Here is a 20,407-nt window from a genome sequence, read left to right on the forward strand (position 1 = left end):
GACTAGTTCTAAAATAGAAAAACCCCTATCTTATTTATTATAAATACAGTGGTATTTATTATTTATTAGAAATAGAGTAAGGTGAAGTTGGAGTACAGAAGTTATCTAATCAATGAAATGCCTTTGGGCAACCTTGTTCCTTAGAGATAGCAGGGTCACAATAATATATAATTTATTTTTTAAATAAGAATTTTTTTTGTTATAAAAGGAGCAATACTTTTGTAAGCAAAAATAATCTAAAGGAATGTCTTAGCTGGAAAGCTGACAGTCTTCACTATCAGGTTTTCTGGAATGCTTTGTGAATAAGACTAACTATGTTTTGATCAGCTCAAACGGCAATACTTTTAAGAATGACAAATTCTTTGAAGGGCAATTTGGCAGTAACTATCAAAACAAAAATTACATATATACATATCTGTGTATATGTATACATACATGTTTCACTCTCTAATTTTCCTTTTTTCTTAGAGGAATTTATCTTTCAGAAATAGTTTAACAAGTACATAGGAATGTTTATTGTGATATTTTTTGTCTATAAACAAGGGATCAGTTACACTGGTGCATTGCCTTTTTGAAATAATGAAGATCTATACTAACAAAAATGATGTTCATAATATGTTATTAAGTTAGAAAAATCAAGTTGAAGTATAACATGTGAAGTGTGATTCTAGGGTACTTTTTGTATTGCTGTAAAAATTTCTAAATGAATATATGCTAGGATATATGCCAACATTTGAACAGTGAGGAACGGGAATTAGCATGTGGTGACTATTGACTTTTACTTTACACATTTGCATTGCAATAAGCAAATAATTTCCAGAAAAAAACAAAAAGAAAAAAGAAATGCATTCAGCTTATGTGTATTCCAATTCAGAATGAAAATTTAAACCATCTCATTATAGGTTGATGAAAACATTAAGAATATGAACATAGGAAACAGAGGCCTAATATTTTAATCAGATTTTCCCACCTAATATTGGCATAAAAGACATTAAAGGTAATGGAATGTTTCATATTATCTATGAAATTCTTTTTATTATATTCTCCAGAATATTTTAAACCACCTAACATTGGCAACTTTCAACTTTAGGTATGACCTAAGATATAGAATAAAGCTTGGCTATAAGATCCTATATTTATCAAATTCATAAGGGTTTTTTTTTTTTTTTTAAATCTCATATGAATTCTCTGAGATTGAAAAAAGTACATTCTATTTATAAGGTCTCTATTTGGGATGTATTCTCTGATATTTAATAAGGGATGTGACATACATAAAGACCCTTCCAGATTCATTTATATTCATGAGGTTTATCTCCAGCCTGAGCACTCTGAAGTCTAGCATGGTGTATATTTTGACAGAAGGCTTCTCCACCTTCATTGCATTTATAGGTTTTCCCTCCAGCATGACAGCTTAGGGTGATGGTAAGGGATGAGCTTGACTTGAGGCTTCCCTGCATGCACTGCATCATTTCAAAGGTTCTTCTCTTCAATTGGTTCCTCAGTATTGCACTCAAATTCAGTTTTGTTTTAGGTTTTCATTACTTGCATCGTGTTTATTTACACCCTTGTTTGAATAACACTAATAAAAAGATATTGGCTTCAGAATGGTTAAAAGGCACACAACTTTCTCATTGATAAGATAATAATATAACCTAGACTGCAAATTGTTTAAAGAAAATAATGTACTACCTGGGACATTACAGAGGCTCAATAGATGTTAGTTTCCTTTTCTCCCCCTGTAAAATGTAGTGCTATTTTTATTTTACAGTAAGTCAAAGTGTCAATTTGAATGAATTTCTAAATTATAATGAGTATTTTTATACTAGAGTTAATTAAGCAACAATCTCAGATGAAGTTGCAGTACAGTATGCAAAGTGTTATTGCTTAAACAATCCTCAAACAAGTAGAAACTTAGCTGAAAGAAAACTGTACTTAATCTAACCATGGGTCTTATGAGTCTTGTGCACTGCTTAAGATTTTGGCTACAATCTATCTGGGCTCCTAAACTTATTATTTATGTTATTTAAATAGTCAAATGAGTTTTTCTTTAATCAAAGTCTGTTAAAAAAAAACTCCGCTTAATACAATAGTAACTCAGACTCCCAATCTACCTTCAATTCACTTACCCTAAATTATAAAGCTTAAAGGAATGAAATCCCTCTATAACCTTATAAACATTCTGACTTTATCTAAGACAGAAGTAACAATTCTTTTGGATAGGACAGAGGGAATATTTTTTGAAAAATAACAAAAATATGCTTAAACTGTTCTGAAGAGTTTAAAATAATTTTAAAACCCATTTTTAATAAAAGTATCAACTTACATTAAAAGGTCTATAATGGGGATTGTTCTTGTTGTTTTATACATCAGTTTGGTTTTCACTGGTTATATGTGAGACTCATTGGTACTCATTCCCTGGAATAAGGATAGGGAGCCAGTTGATGAATTCCAGATGCTCACATGGACAGCTGATTTGGGCATGGGGGGGCCTATTAACCAACTCAAAATGGCAGTGCCAAGAGCAAAGACTGTGTGAATGTGCTAGAAATTCAAGAAACGTTTCGAATTTCTATGAAGGAAGTCCAGAACAACTTTAGCATGTAGAGATTTTTTTTTATTGTTATTTGAAAAATTATTGTTTTTATTTTAAAAGCATAAAAACAATTAACTCAAAAAGAAAGCAATATTAAAACCTGGGTCAAAAGAAAATCAGAAATTAGAAAAAGAAAATCAGAACAAGGAAGAAGTGATATATATCTTTTAACAGCTTGCAATGACTTTACTGTGATCCATTTTAGCACTTGCATGGTTTTTAAACATAACCGATTATCATTTTAACTAATGTTTTTTTCTTGATGATATATTTTACTTGTTTGTTTAAAGAACAATTTAGGTTTCATTGGCCTATTTAACTTTGTGTTTCTTTTATATCTCACTAATTAATATTAGCATAATTTTCCTTTGAGTAACACTTTGGACACATCACATTACAAATAGTAATTATGCTTGGAATAACAACTAATTTTTAACTTGTTTAACTGCTTATTATGCACCATGCATCATGCAAAGTGTTCTACATATACTGATGCATAAAATATTCTCTTTGGCTCTTTTAATGCTTAAGCATAAATTCTATTTTATCTGATTTTTATATGTCTCCTTGATTCTTCTGTTGCATTTGCCTGGTCTATTTCTCTTTGACTTCCAATTTCTTGTGTTATTCTAGGTTGAGTCTCTTATAAAGGGCAAATACACAGCCAGTTTTTAAAAACTTATTGTGAGAATCTCATTTAATAAGTGAATGTAACTCACTCAAATTATCATGTTACTGAGATGTTTAGATTGGCTCCTGACAAATTGTCTTCTATTTTCTATTTACCCTGTTCTTTATTGTTTACTTTTTAAATTATCCTGACAGTTGCTGAATTGATTATTTCTTTGTTCCATGTTAACCTAATGCTTCAGAAGTTATGCAGCCTCTATCAGGGTTATCTAATTTTTTACAACATATTTATATTTTTACTTAGAGTTTTCTATTAACATAAGATTTAACCAAGATCTATATCCTCATCCTAAGCAGGTTAAGAACTCTGGAAGTATTTTACTTTCTTTTTTCTGCTTTTCTTCTTGTCAGCCACCTTCTATACTTGTCATGTTGGAGTCTTCTGGGCTTTAACTTTAAATTTTTATTAAGATTTACAAATAATCAATACTTATTTAGACTGAACTACAAGCTGTACGTTTTTACTTGTATATTACTCTTTTGTGATGATCTCATCTTCCTTTTGGATTAATTTCTAGGAATATATTAATATTTTATACAAATTTTTTCAGAGAGGGTTCAGGGGTGGTAACTTTGTAAATACTGTGTGTCTGAAAAGGTTTTTTATTTTTTCCCAATACTTGATGATATATGGCTGGAAAAAGAATTTTATACTCCATATAATTTTCTTGCAGAACTGTAAGATAACTGCTTCTTTTTTTTTTTTTTTTTTAAATTACACTTAATGCTACCAAGGAAAGTACAATGAATCTCACCTAGAAGCTTTTAGAATTTCATCTTTTATTAGTGTTCTGAAATTTCTCCTTGACGGTCTAGAGTGGGTATTTTTCCATTCATCTTGCTAACATTTTCACTCATAGCAACTAGGTTTTTGTCATTATCTTCTCCTTTTTAAATCTTAGGAACTTTTTCCAATTTTTTATTTGACTATTTCATTCCACATATTCTGACTTCTGAAATTCTTATTATTTCTAAGGTTAAAAGTACCAACTTTCTCTCCATACTTAACATCTCTTTTTCTTATATCTAATGATACAAGATCTCAAGACCCACATTTCTAGCTCACATATTTGTTCTTCAGCTTTGTCTATACTGAAATCCAGCAAAAAAATCCATTAAATTTTTTCATCAATCATATATTTTCATTTCTCACATCTCTAATTGTTTTTTTCCTCATAAAATTTGTTCTAATTTCACAAACATGGTATGCTCTTGTATCCCCCAAGGATATTAATTATACTTCTTGTACAATCTCCATTTGTTTATTCTGTTACTTTTATTTACTCAGCTCTTACTTCTTTAGTTTGATTTTTTTTTTTTTTAAAGTTGGAATTGATTTTTCTCAGATGTGGTGATTCTAGATCATTTGCTGCAATCTGTATCTGCTACTCTCTTGAGTTTCAGTGTAAAAATGCCCACTGACTGGGGCAGATGTGCCCTTGGGTGAGGACTAGTGTGGGGCACATCGCCCTGCTTCTTCATTCCAGTGTCCACATTCCCTGTTTGTTCCTGGGGCAGAAGCCTCTGCTTGGAAATAAGGGTAGTGAGGGCCTCAGCTCCTTAGCAGTCCCTCTAGCAGTACCCTACAGCCTCATCCGGAGTCCTGCTTCCAGCAGCCATGACCTGGGGCAATACTGAGACACCTTTTGTTGTGTCTTATTCAACATGTATTTTGGGCTCTCTCTCTCCCTCCCACCCTCCCTCTCTCTCTCTCCCCCTTTCCCTCTTTCTCTCTCTCTCTCAATCCTTCATAATTCCTGGCCCAACTAGGGGACACTTTCTTATTTTATGGTGCCATTATAGATTTCTTTGCTCATTTTCTGTCATTTCCAAGGATTTGGGGAAAGCAATGAAGATTGGAGCATGCAGCCTTGATTCAATCTTTTAATATTAACCACATTTGTGGAGTTGCTCTGTAGCATGAATATTCTGATAACAGCAATAAAACAGATTTTTAAAAAGGCCCCCGAATAGTAAAACATACAAGGTTTGCATTTGGGATGAAAGGCAAGTATACATATTCCATATTAAGCAATGTGCTGTTATACAAAGCTCCCTCCCACCTAAAGACAGCCTCAGCTAAGTGAGATATGGTAGTTGCTAATTAAATGATGTGTCTGTAAGGTTAAGCCAAAGTTCAGAAAGACTTACATAAATTATCAGTGTATCTATTAAAGTTTCTCCCTTGTTGAAGTAACAGATGTGTTTTCTTTAGGAAAAAAAAAACCTTTAAAATACCACTTAAAAAATAAACTTAACAACTTTGGATTTGGGACAGCTTAGTGATGTGAAAGGCAAACAGTTCTTGCATCTTTGTGATCTAAGATCAAATACTTTGATTCAAACGGTAGGAAAATATGGTAATTGGTAGGTAAAGTGGTTTCTTAAAAAAAGCCATAATGGTTTAGTGGCTTTCTTTTCTTTCTTGCAATTCCTATTAAGTATTTTGAAAATATTAGAGAGAATGGCATATTCTTTTTTTCTCTCTCATAATTCTTACGGGAGAAAAACACAGTTAAAGGAGACGAAAGTATTATATCATATTAATAATTTAATTTTTTAAATTTAAAGCATCATTTGAAACTTTACTGTGAATAAAGTGAATTCAAAGCTACAGAATTCAATAAATTCAACTGATCACTCTTAAACAGAGTGAGGATTTACCATCTATGTTTCCTATCTATTTTAGCAGATGAGCTTATGACAAATTGTTTGCATGGGTAGTGGTGGTTGAAGAGAAAAATGAGACAAATATTCAATAAACCGGGCAGAGAAAACAGAACACATCAAGAGTTTCACTACCAACTTCTTAATCTGTTTTTGTCAGCTCTTACCCCAGATAAAAATGCTGTACATTAATTTGATTTTGTGACAGAATTTTTTCCTCAACCTATGATTAAACATTGTTTAATATTGTTTAATGTTTAATATCAGCATTCTTTCCTAGATCAATAAGGTAACACTTGGGACTATGTGGGAGTGGGGAAGACCTTCCCGCCCCCCGTCAAACAATATGAATTAAACCAGTAATTTCATCATCATCCAAAACACAGAAAATACTAAGCTTCTCATTATCCTCAAATATCTTGATAAAATAATGCCAACTTTATAACCGAGCCGCCAGACGACAGCGTGAGTGACATATTAATAATTCTGGTGGTGTGGCCTGGTATCCTGGGGCAAAAGTCACAAATATGGTATGGTTGCTAGAATAATTATACTACTTTTAGAATTTAGATGAATTAATTACAGAACAATTTGAGTGGCACAGGTGCTTTTGTCAAGCACATTATTATTAATATATATTATTGGAACAGAGACCTACTGATAGTGGCATGGCCTGAAAGTACCAGTTTCTTAACTGTGACCAGACCTTGGTAAATCTTCAGTCCTGAGAAATGTCCAGACAGGATAATTAAAGCCACCTGAGTCATTCAGGGAACGGAATTTCCTCTAATGTTCCTCTGTGTCTATATTGACTTCAGCTCTTTTTCAGGCATGAACGCTTTTAGTTCTTTTTTTGTTTTGTGGGATGACTGATTTCATTATAGCCGAAAATTCTCTTATATTGTTAGTGTTCTGTTGAAAAAGAATGCCTGATCTGTTAATGGGAATATAAATTTTTTCGCGAGCTATGAATCTGGACTAGCACATTAATTTTCTAAAATACATTTAGTTTTTACTAATATAAAGTCAATTCCTTGCTAAGCTTAATTCATGGAGGGGTTTCCATGTTTCTGTACCAAGTCTCCAAAAATGTTACCAATAGAGAGCAGGATGGACTGACTATTCATCCTTATACTAAAGCGTTTCTGTGTGCTTTTATAGACAACAAACAAAAAAGAGGTTGGCAATCTGGGAGAGGGAATATCTGGGTATGAAGGTCAAAGGTAAAAATAAATTTTATCTTTCTCCAAAACTGTAAGAGTAAGGCAAGTTTTACTGGGAAGGTGAGAGGGAGAGAGAGGGGAAGAGAGGGAGAGAGGGAGAGAGGGAGAGAGGGAAAGAGGGGGAGAGAGAGGGGGAGAGAGAGAGAGAGAAGGGGAAGGGAGGGAGGGACGGAGAAAGAGAGAGTGAAAGAGGGAGGGAGGGAGGGAGGGAGGGAGGGAGGGAGGGAGGGAGAGGGAGATATTGGGATTTATTTGAGTATCAGAATGGTACTTGTGGAGATGAAATTTTTTTTTTTTAGCTCTGCTTTAGTGGGCTGGGGGCTGGTGGCACCAGAGAATCATCTGAGGGCTCAGACCACATGGGACTCCCTGACGAGGATGACGTATCACTGATACATGGACAGTGTTAGCTTGGAGAGATGAAGGAGGAGGGTAAATGAGCCTCTTGTGCCTCAACATTTTGGATCCCCTCATAGGCAGTCAAGCTCCATAACAGGAAAGGGAGCTGGATTGGTCTTTGTTTCAGGGGTTAGGAAGAAAGAACTGACATGCTGGTGGTGGATCTTTTATCTCCAGAAGGTAGGTTAAAAGCCTTCTGTGCATGGTCAAAGCTCTGAAGTTCATCGAAGCTATTCAATCTGTGAGTGGTATGAGCCCTCTTGTGGTCCCAAGGTTACACAGGAGAACAGCCTGAGTCCTGGGGAGATCCTAGAGACTAAAAAGAGGAACAGGGTTTGCTGGTCACTCAAGGAGACACTACAGCTGCACTGGACATGGAGCCTCAAGAGTGACAGGAACCTCAGAAGAGAAGGGCCATGTGGATGAAGGGTCTGAGCATTGGTGCTGGGGCTGGAGAGGGCAATGGCAGGCCCTAGGGGGATGGGGTCACTCAGTGTCAGCCTCCTTCAGAGGGTTGCAGACCTGAGTGATTTCCCTGAGGCAAGGAGGGGCAGGGTTGGGTCCACCATAGTAGAAATTCAGCATTCAACAGTGAGAGACCCCAATGTGGCAGCAAAAGCACACAGCAGCAGTGGTGGCTCAGGCTGCCGGTCAGATTTCCCTGTCATTGGGTCTGAAGGAGGTGCTTGGGCATCGCACAGGAAGCAGGAGCCCAAAGGAACAATACTGGCCTTCTTGCCACTCAGGCACTTAGAAGTTTAATCAGTTTGTATTTAATTTTTGAGATCAGAGTGACATGACTATACCTTCAATGTTATGATCTAGAAAAGTTTCTCACAGTTAACAGTTAAATTATTGCTCTTTCATATTAATTCTGAAATTACATGTTATTTTAATTTCATTCATCCTTATCATAGTGTTAGAAACCACACATTTGCCTCCAACTCATGCTACCTTGTGGATTTTGATTCCCTGAACCTAGTCATTTTATGCAATTTGGACTTCTCAAAGTGCTGCTCAATTAGTGAGAGGTATCTTGGGGTGAGGACCCAGAAAAAGGCACACAGCACAGCAAGAAAATGCTACCACCAAACCAGCCTCACTGCCTCAGGTCTCTATTTCAACCTCAGTCTCAAATTCCTCCTTTATAAATCTCTCAAAGACAAATTTTATTCCCTAAACAATTTTTATAGATCAAAACCACATTCCAATGAAGATCAGGTAGCAGTATCCATAAATCTCAGACCCCAGGAAGACAAATGAACATCTCAATATAATAGTAGTGGAAGGATTTTGTGTTCTATAAACATTGAAAAAAAAACCTCTCTGCCACTAAAAGCTGAATAAGCTGAAATATAAGTGATTCAAATGAAGTTTAAAGGTATTTGCAATCAGAAAAATTTTAATATGCATAAAAACAGTTGATTAGTTAATAAAGATTCTTTAGGAAAAGTGTACCCCTTTTGGCTTGTCTATGATAAGAATCATCAGTGTTGATGCTTTTGCTATTTAAAATATGTCCAGTTGGAATAAAAGTAAGTGCTGTACACAGCATGGGGGATAGCAATTACTTACCCTGTAGGCTGGCTCTCAAATTCTTCTGACCATTGCTCTTGAATATCTTCTGTGGAAAGATCTACATCCCGGGTGGTGGCAAAATTGAACTCGCTGCCTTCATTTCCATGGAAATAAATGGAGTTCCCATCTGACTGACAGCTATGCTGTAGATAAAAAGAGAGCATGGGGTGGCTGTTGAATTGGTTTTCTGACTGTATCGGTCTTACTCATGTATAATTAGAGTTTTTAGAAAAGTCATTATATTATTCTCTCTACAGTGGACTTTCAAAAGAGCTTGTTACCTTCTTTTTTGCCTTGTTTAATTCAATTACAAATTCTTTCTAACTTATTAAGTTATCACAAAAAAGGAGTCAAGAGGGCATTTGAGCTTTGCCATCTCAGCCTTCAGCATGAAATGAGAATATTTTAATTGGAATAATTTCCCATCTTTACCGCAGTCCTTGTTGTGAGAATTAAGGCTGATAATAACTCGTCGCATATTTTAAATTCTGTGGTTATGGGCTAAATCACACTGACCTTTTCAATATTCCATATATTTCTGACTTGCCATTCAAGTCTCTCACAATTTGTCTGTAAATGGGATATGAGTGGAATAGCCAGCTAATCAAAACATGGAATACAGAAAAGGTCAAAGTAAACCCAGATATGGTCATATATTCCCAGCCAGCTTTTGTGTAAAAGTTTCTAACCAGACCTAAGAAGTTGCATGATGTCCCCAATGAAGAGCTGGGAAATTACAAGCTTTGAAATTCCCCAAAAGAACACTTAAAAAGAATAAATAAAAATAATTTCTGGTGCTACTTTTTTTAACTTATAGTTTTTCACTTAAAGTGAACAGTCAAAGGCAAGATCAAACTCTGGAACTGAGTAAACAGCATTTACTTTTAAAAATTTAAAAAGACAGATCCTACGAGTTTTTAGATCCTACTAATATGAAAAATTTTAAAGTTTACATTAACATTTGTGGTAATAAGTCATATATAGAGAAGTACTACTAAATGAAAGATCAAACTTTTTTTTTTTAAGTTTAATACGCTCTTAAAAGGAAATAGAAATGAAGAAAAACAACTGGACAAAATATCAGTCAGGCCCAGTGACTGTGAGTTTAACAGGGCCAGGATCATGTCCCCTTTTGTTCCTTGCTGTATTCCATGTCTTGGCACAGTGCCTGCATACAGTAGGCACAACGCATTACCCATGTGTTTGTGGTGAGGCTGCAGCAAGCAAACCTACTGCTCTGCCAGACGTATAAAAGTACAGTACATATAATTATGAACGGTACATAATACTTGATAATGATAAATGACTGTTACTGGTTTATGTATTTACTATACCATACTTGTTATCATCATCTCAGAGTGTACTTTTCGAAAAATAGGTAACTATACAACAACCTTCGGTGGGTTTTTCAGGATGTATTCCAGAAGAAGGCACTGTTATCATAGAAGATGACAGCTCCACGCATGTTACTGCTCCTGAAGTCCTTCTACTGGGACAGGAGGTGGAGGTGGAAGACAATGACATTGATGATCTTGGCCCTGTGAAGGCCTAGGCTAATGTGTGTGGGGTCTTAGTTTTTAACAAAAAAGCTTAAAAGGTAAAAAAAAAAAAAAGCATTTAAATAGAAAATACCTTATAGATAAGTATATAAAGAGAGAATATTTTTGTACAGCTATATACTCCATTTGTGTTTTAAGCTAAGTGTTACCACCAAAGAGTGAAAAACGTAAAAAAAAATTAAAAAGCTTATAAAGTAAAAAAGTTACAGTAACCTAAGGTTAATTTATTTTTGAATAAAGAAAAACATTTTAAATAAATTTAGCATAGCCTAAGTGTACAGCATTTATAAAGTCTATCTACAATAGTGTACAGTAATATCCTAGGCCCTCATACTCACTCACTTAGAGCAAGTCTGGCAAGTTCCATTCATGGTAAGTACCCTATACATTTTTTTATCTTTTATACTGTGTATTTTACCTTTTCTATGTTTACATATTTAGATACACAAATACTTACCAGTGTGTTACAACTGCCTATGGTATTTAGCACAGTAACATGCTGTGCAGGTTTGTATCCTAGGAGCAATAGTCTATACCACATAGCCTAGAAGGCATAGGCTGGACTGTCTAGGTATGTGTAAATATACTCTATGACATTCGTATGACAAAATTGCCTAATGACCCATTTCTCGGGATGTATCCCCATCATTAAGCGATGTATGACTATACACAGCAAGATGGTTACTGTAGTGAAACAAATTAACATTAACTACCATCTCACAGTTACACATTTTTCCTTCCTGTGATAACAGCAGCTATGATCTATTCATTTAGCAAAAATCCTGAATACAATACACTATTATTAACCATAATCATGCCGCACTCACTATGTTGAAGGCATTAAGTAAGGTACTAAGGAGGAGGTGTTTATAATGAAGTATAACAATACACAATCTTTCCTCTCAAAAATCCCAGTCTGGCTGAGACATACCAAAGACAAGGCCCAATGCCAGACAGCATGTGGTAAGTGCCAATGAGACAGACAGAGAGAGCAGGAATCTCTGTGTCCGGGGCTGGTTTACACCAGCAGTCTTCATATAAGAACAGGTCTCTAGCTGACATTAGAAAGGATAGAAATCCAAATTGGATGACAAATATGAATTACGAACATGATAAATAGGCACAGTTTAGAGTTAGCCTGGAGCCTGACTGTAAAGGATCTTAAGTGGCAGTGTGAGGGATCTCTACACCGTTCTGTTGGCAGTGGTGTTCCAGAGCAGGGAAGGGATGTATGCAAAGAAATATTTTACGACAGTTAAACTGGTTATGGCTGGGAAAGTCAGTTGGGGAGGAATCAGACTGTACTAGACTAGAAGAGTGCAGAGTGTATAAGTTTCCAAAAGTTTGAAAGAGTAGGAGCATATGATCTTGAGGGAGTCCTTTGACAGCACTGAGACACAAGTCACATCCACTGGACTCTGTCTTAATTTTTGGATAACACTGTAGAATGTATCATGCATCAGCTGCTTGAGAATCTTCTTCACAGAACCATGAGTACGGGTTATTCGTAGACATGAAACTGAATTCACTGTATACGACCCTTAACCCCCACACACCAATCAAAAGCTAGGATTTCATTTATTTAATAATTTCATTTATTTAAGTAAATAGAGACTGTCCAGTGATGACAAACCCAGTGCATGTTTGTCACCATCTACCACTGTGCATGCTGTAAAGATGGTGAATACAACTAGTATAACAGAGGTTCCTTTCCTAATACTAAATCCATTGAGCTCTAAATAGTGGTCTTCACTGTTATCTTTCCATTCTAGAATCCTGATCAACTGTGGCCTCTGTTTATCTGGAATTAATATTAGGATGCAGACATCAATGCAAATGACAATGTCCAAGGAGGTGGCATACATGAAAATGACTACTGATGTGAAAAGAGAATAATTTATATTAGAATTTAAATGACACATTTTTATAATAAAAAGAACAACTCACCTAACATGAAACTTTGGTCATTTTTGGCTAAACATCAATTTAATTATTTCAGTTTGGGTTCCATTTACCTCACAATTGTTTGTTAATATTTTAAAACTGTTATACATAATTTCTGCTACCCTTCCAAGATTTATATTCTATTTTTTATATTATTAAAAATTAATTATAAATAATTATATTAATATAAATTACATTTGAAGCATATTTTAAATTTTGTTGAGAGAAAATTTATGTAAAAAATCCAATCATTATAAAACCGGGCAGCATATTGTTAAACTAGTTTCACAAAATTAATGTGTTGATGGAAGAGAAAAGTGAAAGCACATTTTAAAGAAACTTTTCAGCCAGGAGCAGCTCATTCCTATAATCCTAGCACTTTGGGAGGCCAAGGCAGGAGGATTGCTCAAGGCCAGGAGTTTGAGAGCAGCCTGAGCAATACAGAGAGACTCTGTCTCTACAAAAATTGAAGAAAAAAAAAATTAGCCAGGTGTGGTAGTAGCTACTCAAAGGCTGAGCCCAGGAGTTTGAAGTTGCAGTAAGCTATGATGATGCCATTGCACTGCAGCCTGGGCAACAGAATGAGAGCTTGTCTCAAAAAAAAAAAAAAAAAAACCTTTTCATTTTTCATTAACTATTTTGCTATATTACCAAACGTGTAGCAGTTGAACAGACCATTTGCAATTGTACAATTATTGAAAATTAGTTATCACATATACATTTTTGTCACTATAACCACAATAGTGATAGCATATGAAAAACAAGTAATATTTACCACAGGAAATATAAAGAAAGCAACCTGAAAAAAATTAACACTCTCTTGAGTGTTAATTGAGTGTTAACCAATTTTCATATTAGTAGGATCTAAAAACTCGTAGGATCTGTCTTGACAAGCTTTCTTGAAAGTGAGAATGGTATAGTTTCTGACACAGTACTGTAAGCTCTATAGAGGTGCTCTTTGCCAATTTATAGTAAATGAACAATACTCAATACCAAAACTAAATCCAAACAAACAGGGCACTGGTTTATAACAGGCAGTTTTAGCCTTTGCACCAAAAACACACTACTCCTGTCAAGTTTAAGGGAGAGTCATAGTTAGCTCTATTCTCCCCTCCCACATAAGCCCAACGTCCTTTTGGGTGTAGAGGCAGGTAAAGTATTGCTCTTTGAATAGTCTCGCCTTTATAGTCTTAGCATACTGACGCATTACCAAGGAAATGCTGTAACACACCCAAAGTAAGCAGCCCCCACTCAGTGGGAGGAGGTTCAATGTTCCCTAATTCTTAGCATGATGGGGGTGTCACTGTCTAGGTGACAGGATCTGGAGAGGCACAGAACACACACACAGCTACGGATGGTTTGCCCTGCTTCCCACCATGCTAAGGGATCAAGATATGATTTCTTTCTCTGCCATTCTGAGTAAAACCCGATGTTTTCAAGTTTTGGAGTGATGATAAGATACACTTTTAAAGATATATGATCCAGCAGTGTAATACTGGGTCTATAAAATCAGGGATAGTTTGTGTGAAGCCAGCGAATTCCCGAGCTATTTGAGAGCAATGGGCCTACTGAGTCTCCCTTTCTAAGAAGTTGATTTTATGCAGGCTTGAACTTAGGAGTGCTAGGCAGGGTAGAGGGCCAGTTTAGGATTCTCATTCTGAGGATCCCTAAATCGATTACAAGGCATGTCAGAGTATCATGTTAATTCTATTTTAGGGTTGGTCACGGGGTGTATAGTGTCATGGAATTAGCCTAGTATCCTAGATGCTCTCCAAACTAAGAATTTATGCCTGAATGCCTTCAGATTGAGTTAGAGTTGCTGGGCCTCTGCTTATTTTTGATCTGCATCTCTGTCTCTGAATGGGAAACCAGGACCTACCTGTTTGGTTAGGTGTTGCTTGAACTTCCTCCTAAATTTTAATTAATTCAGTACTTAAATAATTGAATAAATTAAGGTTGGAAAAGAACAAAAACTGGAAACCAAAAACAAGATGATGACTGAAAACTCAGTTATTACCCATCCCTCAAGGGCTTTGGGGATTAGAATCAGAAGACATGTTCAAATGCATTTTCTCTACTTAAAGGCTATGGTTTTGCACAAGTCACTTAAATCCTCTGGCCGTAGTTTCTTAGACTGTAGAATGGAACCAATAGTATCTATTCCCTACAGACATTGTTAGAAGCACAAATAATATATAAGGAAGTATTTTTTTCAAACTTCTAAGTGCTACAACATAATCGTTATTTCTGAATATATGCTTTTTCTAAAAATTTTTATGTAATATATTCCATACCCTTAGCAGTAGTTGACAGAAAAATAGAAGAGTATTTAAATCTATTTTTAACTGCTTCTCATCAGAATAGTCATTAAAATTCGTCAGATCAACTTAAAACCTTTAGCAAAATGCACAAGAATATGCCCAACAATACAATATGGTAAAAATACTGAAAACATTCATTTATTTCCAGGGCAGACATAACCATCAATTAGAACTTCAAAAGCCCTCCTTCAAATTTTGGCAGATTACCAAATATTCTCCTAAAACAGGAAAACTTAATGCAAGATGCCTGATACCATTTTTCTTATATGAACTTGCATTGTATAACATTGCTCTACTGTGTTTAAAAATCCAAATGAAATGTGCATTGAAAGTATAAAAGGAATTTCAGGAAATTGCTCTCAATTTTAAAACCTAGCTATTTTTGTTCAGCATCTATTCAAACATATCATTTATATATAATAACAATTAAAATCTAAACAACTTCGAAAGCAATGTGTAACTTTGTGAGATGCATGAGCTCTTAATATGATAAAAACAAGAATATTTTGGAATTCAGGACTATTTTATTGTGAGCATCATGAAAATCCACCAGATATTCTTGAGCAAATGATTATAAATTACATGTGACTTCCTGAGTCATAGCTTTTGATTTACTTACGGTAAGTATGTATCAGGTAACTAAGCATTTATTTTGGGTAAAATAAGGGTATAAATTCTGCATATGACTCTAAATTTTCCTTTATATCTCTAGCCCTCCTAATATAGATTAGATTAATTATAATTTGTATTTGTTTCATTATTTTAGTACTGATCAATGACATACACTTTAGCCTTTGAAGTACTAGCAGAATTATAATTTTTAAATCCCTTAAGTATAATCCTTACGTGTTTCTCTTTGTCAATCAAAAATATTTTCCTACTTTTCTGCTAAATGGATTTCCTTTACTTGACAAGCAGAACACAGTGTAACTAAGTGACAAGAATTTGTCATTCAGAAAATCATCAACAGGAAACATCAGTGCAAATTCCTCAATATAACAAGTCCTTGGCCACAATTCAGGATAGCGTTTTTCTAAGGTTGCTCCCTCTGCTCTGCTGAAAATGTTAATGGCTTCACCTTTGTACTTGTGAAAGTACTTACAATTGCCTCCACCATTGTTTTATTAGGTTTTCATCAGAGATGAACATCGAGGCACCTCTTTATATTATCTCCCTGGGGTCTAATGGCCCTGATGATTCTTTCAGGCATCTGTAGCCTTACAATTTATTTTTTGACGATATCCTTTTTAGTTGGAATGAGTATATGGGGCATTTGGGCAATGCCAGCTTGCAGAGAGCTGGTGGCAGATGGAATGAAATCTGCCTGGTATGCCTTCCCCTCCACACGAGCAGAGAGCCATCCATTTCCTCCATTAAGGAGTTGTCACTCAGCCCACCCAGCTGGAAGACCATTTTTGATAGCCAAGCTGGCTGGTGGCAGACAATTCAGATACAAAGTGCGCTTTAAAAGAAAGCTAAAACATCATTTGTAGGAAAATTGAAAATGCATGGCTTCCACCACAGCCAATTTTTTAATGACTGTAATATTTTAAGTGATTATTTTTGCCACTTCAGATTGCTCCTTAGAGAGGAGAGGTTTTTTAATTAAAATCTAGGCAATGCAAACAGATGAGATATGAGGAGCAGAGGAAAGAGAAATAAGATGAATAAAATTAATTAAAATGGCATTGTTGGCAGAGCCATAAATTAGCCACTGTCTGGCTGGAAACAAAATATATTGGGATAGGAATTTCTGGATTCAAGTGAGATGTGTGCTTGTATAGTTGGAAATGGATTTATAGCCTACATATCATTGTGCCTCTTAAGTCTTTTACTGTGCTATAGACATTACCATATAGAAATACATATTACCTACATCCTGGTTCAATGGTCTTCAAAGGTATAAACTTTCATGCTATTTGTTAAAAAAGAAAAATTAAAATAGGAAAAGTAAAATTTCTCTCATGAGGCAAAGTGAATTTTTATCATTTTGCACACATTCAATTTCCAGGTAATTTAATGCCAGTTAGAAAACTGAAAATTTGGCTATGAACACAGTCCAGGTGCAGGACGGCTAAAGTGCATTTTCTCTAGTCAACACAATAGATTCAACCATGGAAAGTGAATTTTGGGGAGCTTAAAGAGTGTTTTTCCTCATTATTTTCTGGATTCATTAAGCATTCACATTTGAACCACTTTGTACTAAGATTTATAAAGATTCAATTTATGGTATATTTTGTGACAAGTGTATAATTACTTGGCAATGGTAATGACAACTCTAAAATGGCAATACTGACAGATTTGAATTGGAGTAATGAGAGGAAGAATAACAATGTAAAATTCCATAGGGCAGTTGTTAACCTTGTCTTTGGGGATCAACTTGACTTTCACAGTGTCTGAGGCTTTCAGACGTGCCTCCTCAAATTAAGGCCAAAGATGCCAAGCGTGGGAGCCTGCAAAGTATCATGGAGCAAAAGGGCCAGGTTTTATAGTAAAACAGATTTGGCTTTGAAATTCAAAGCTGTTTGATCTTGGGGAAGTCGTTTGGCATCTCTGAGCCTCTGTTTTTTTGTCTGTGAAATGGGGATAATTGCGAGGCTTAGATGAAATATTGTAGGGGACGTGCCTACCCTAGGCACTGCTGAATCTTAAGAAATCTGTAAATGCTATTTCCCCCCCATTTTTTTTTTTTTGCCCCCAATCTTCATCTGTTCACTTAACAAACCTTACTTAAATGAATGTCACTATGCAAGTTATTGTGCTAGGTGTTGTGGTAGGTACAAAGATGATAGATAATGTTATTATGTTTTAAATGTTCATATGGGATAAAATAAAGTTCATCTACTGGATATTGTGTTAACACAATTAGTGATTAAATGTGGCAGCTTCAGATCAAAAAAACAAAACAAAACAAAAGGTGCATTAATTAGGCAGGGAGGCTGTATTTGTTTAAATGATTATTTTCTGCATAATTTATCAAAATTAGTTGTTTCTGTGTTATTGCCACTCTTGTCAGGTTGATCTGGCTCATTTCCATGTTTCACTAATGCTATTCCACATTAATTACTGTACAAATAGGCCTCATTGGGGGAAATTGTGAAAAGCACACTACTTACATTTAACCCTTCATCCCCAAAGTACTCTTATTAGCTTAACAAATTATATTCTGGCTCATCCTATGATATCATGTACCCACCTCTGGGGGAAACATGACAATAAGTGCAACACAATCTAAAGTGAAGAACACCCCAAGCAAAGGGAATTTAGGTAGACAGCATGCAATTAACCAAGCTGGAATCTGGCCAGGAAATCATAGTTAACATTCCGATTCTTAATGGAAAAAGACATGGGAACATGGACTAGCCACAAGTCTGACTGAGCTCAGGTTTATCCTCATTAGAAAGCCAGTACTCAAATCCATCCCTCAAGTTACAGACTATAGTTTCCAGTACAGTGATCTGTAAAGCACTTTCTGGAAAGCAAATCTGATTTTCTCCTATTTGTCCTTTACTCTAAGGAAATAAAATCATCAAATGAATTGTTGAAACCTTTTTCTAAGGTGCCTAATGGAATACTGCATGGAAGACAAAGTGAGCATTCTAGTAGGGAGGTATTCCTCTGCCAGGGGGTTATATCACCAAAGAGTAGGTTTAAAAATGAATTCTACTTTGAGTATGATCTTCTCTTTCACCATTTACCTTAGATTCTTTTTCATTAGCCTTAACTTGTATTAAGACTTTAAAATTTTCAGACAAATTAATCTATATTTTTTCATAATTTGGGCACAATGAGCTTTTTTCTCCATTGATGATTCAGCAATTTGTGATAGTAATACTAATATTACTATTAGCAATAGTAATTAGTATTACTAATGTAATAAGAGCATTAGACAGGTGTGACAGCAAAAGCCCAGGATGAAAGCTTCAATTCTTATTCAGGACTGGAGAGTTGCCTAGTGTCTATTGGGACAAGAATATGACAAATACATTAATGTACAAGAGCAATAAGAAAATTAATAGACTCCTGTTCTGACTTAATGCTTCCTCTTAGTGGATTGTTGATTTACCTAATGGCTGTTGTGTTCATAGGGCCTTTTGGTGTTTGTTAAAGTAGTAAAATTATCTTTATTATTAGATATTTATCAATAGTAAATGTGGTAAAGGGGGAGCAGTCAAACTCAAAGTAGTTGTAGAGAAAAGATTAAGATATGACCCTTCTAAATTCTATAGCTTAGTTACTCCAAATCCTTGGTATAAATTTGCAAAATTCAATAAATTACTTCTAAGGGAATTTCTTTTAAATGCATGTGATCAAATCATAGCCTATTCTAAAGGACAAACCTTCATAACAGAATCTGTGACATTTAGCGCTGATTTACTTCTCAACACAAGTTGATATAAACGTGTAGAAGAGGTAATCTGGAATTTTTTGCTATCCTCACAATGAACCAGGGCAATAAATAGAAAAAGATTAGCAGGTGAAGGCACAGCAATCGGAGTAGGAAGATTTCTTAAAAATAAAAAATATGTGGAGCAGCACCTATCTCACGGTGATCTGCATTTAATCTGTGGGTCAATTCCAGAGTTGACAGAAGCCAGTGATTTATGCCTTTGCAAGCTAAAGGTAACCCGCCTAGCTGGGCAGATATAAACATTTATTAATGGTGAGTGAGCAAAGCACTCTCTCTCCTTTTCTCTCTCTCTCTCGTTCGCACACACAGAGGTATCAAGTGGTCATAGATGATTCATGCTTTCAAGCTAAAAATTTTGGCTGCCACCAAAGATGAGCATAGACAAGCAAGCAAAATGAATCAGCTGCCTGACAATATTCACCTCCATGGCATATTGATCCATTTGGAAAGTCTGTTTCATGGGGTACTATTAAAGGATGAGAAAAACAAAAAGTAACAACAAAAACCCCCGCTCACAGCTCTTTCCAAATCAATTTTCTCTGGCTTCTTCTCGAAGTGCTTCACTGACCTTTGCAGGGCTTCTCTTTGATGGTGGCTTATGGAAAGCAGGCAGCTGCAGCAGCTCCAGGCTGACTCCCTGAAAACTTACATTTAATGTTTTTCTTTGAACTGGAAATTAAGAATAATCTCAGACTGCAGGATGTGTGTTTGAGAAGTTGGAAAGAGGACTTTGATGGACTTGCCAGATGTTTCAAGAATGACTAAGGAAAATCTAACACTGAGAATCCAGGGTTTTGCAGACACTCAATGTTCATTACTATAGATATTACACAAAACCTGATGGCAAAGCCTTCCGTGTAATGCTGGCACCTACAAAGCATTCATGAAATGCTATCAACACTAGTACTATCATTATTGTTATGACTATTATTCATCACAACTGTGGTTACTACTATTTATTATTATTATCCAGTATCTATGCAGTGTTCATACAACTGTAAATATCATTCCTGGATATGAGA

General features: G+C 35.4%; 1 protein-coding gene across 3 annotated transcripts in view; it reads right to left on the reverse strand.

Moving 5' to 3' along the window:
• Positions 1 to 20,407, reverse strand: part of RELN (reelin) — a 457,647-nt gene that overhangs the window by 169,421 nt on the left and 267,819 nt on the right. For all 3 annotated transcript variants that reach the window (XM_012747047.2, XM_012747038.2, XM_076006499.1), the window contains exon 11: positions 9,148 to 9,293. In XM_012747047.2, the coding sequence (XP_012602501.2) occupies positions 9,148 to 9,293 (146 nt within the window). The remainder of the gene's footprint in view (positions 1 to 9,147; positions 9,294 to 20,407) is intronic.

The sequence above is a fragment of the Microcebus murinus genome, chromosome 9 (genome assembly GCF_040939455.1).
Source record: "Microcebus murinus isolate Inina chromosome 9, M.murinus_Inina_mat1.0, whole genome shotgun sequence".
In the NCBI taxonomy this organism is placed as follows: domain Eukaryota; kingdom Metazoa; phylum Chordata; class Mammalia; order Primates; family Cheirogaleidae; genus Microcebus; species Microcebus murinus.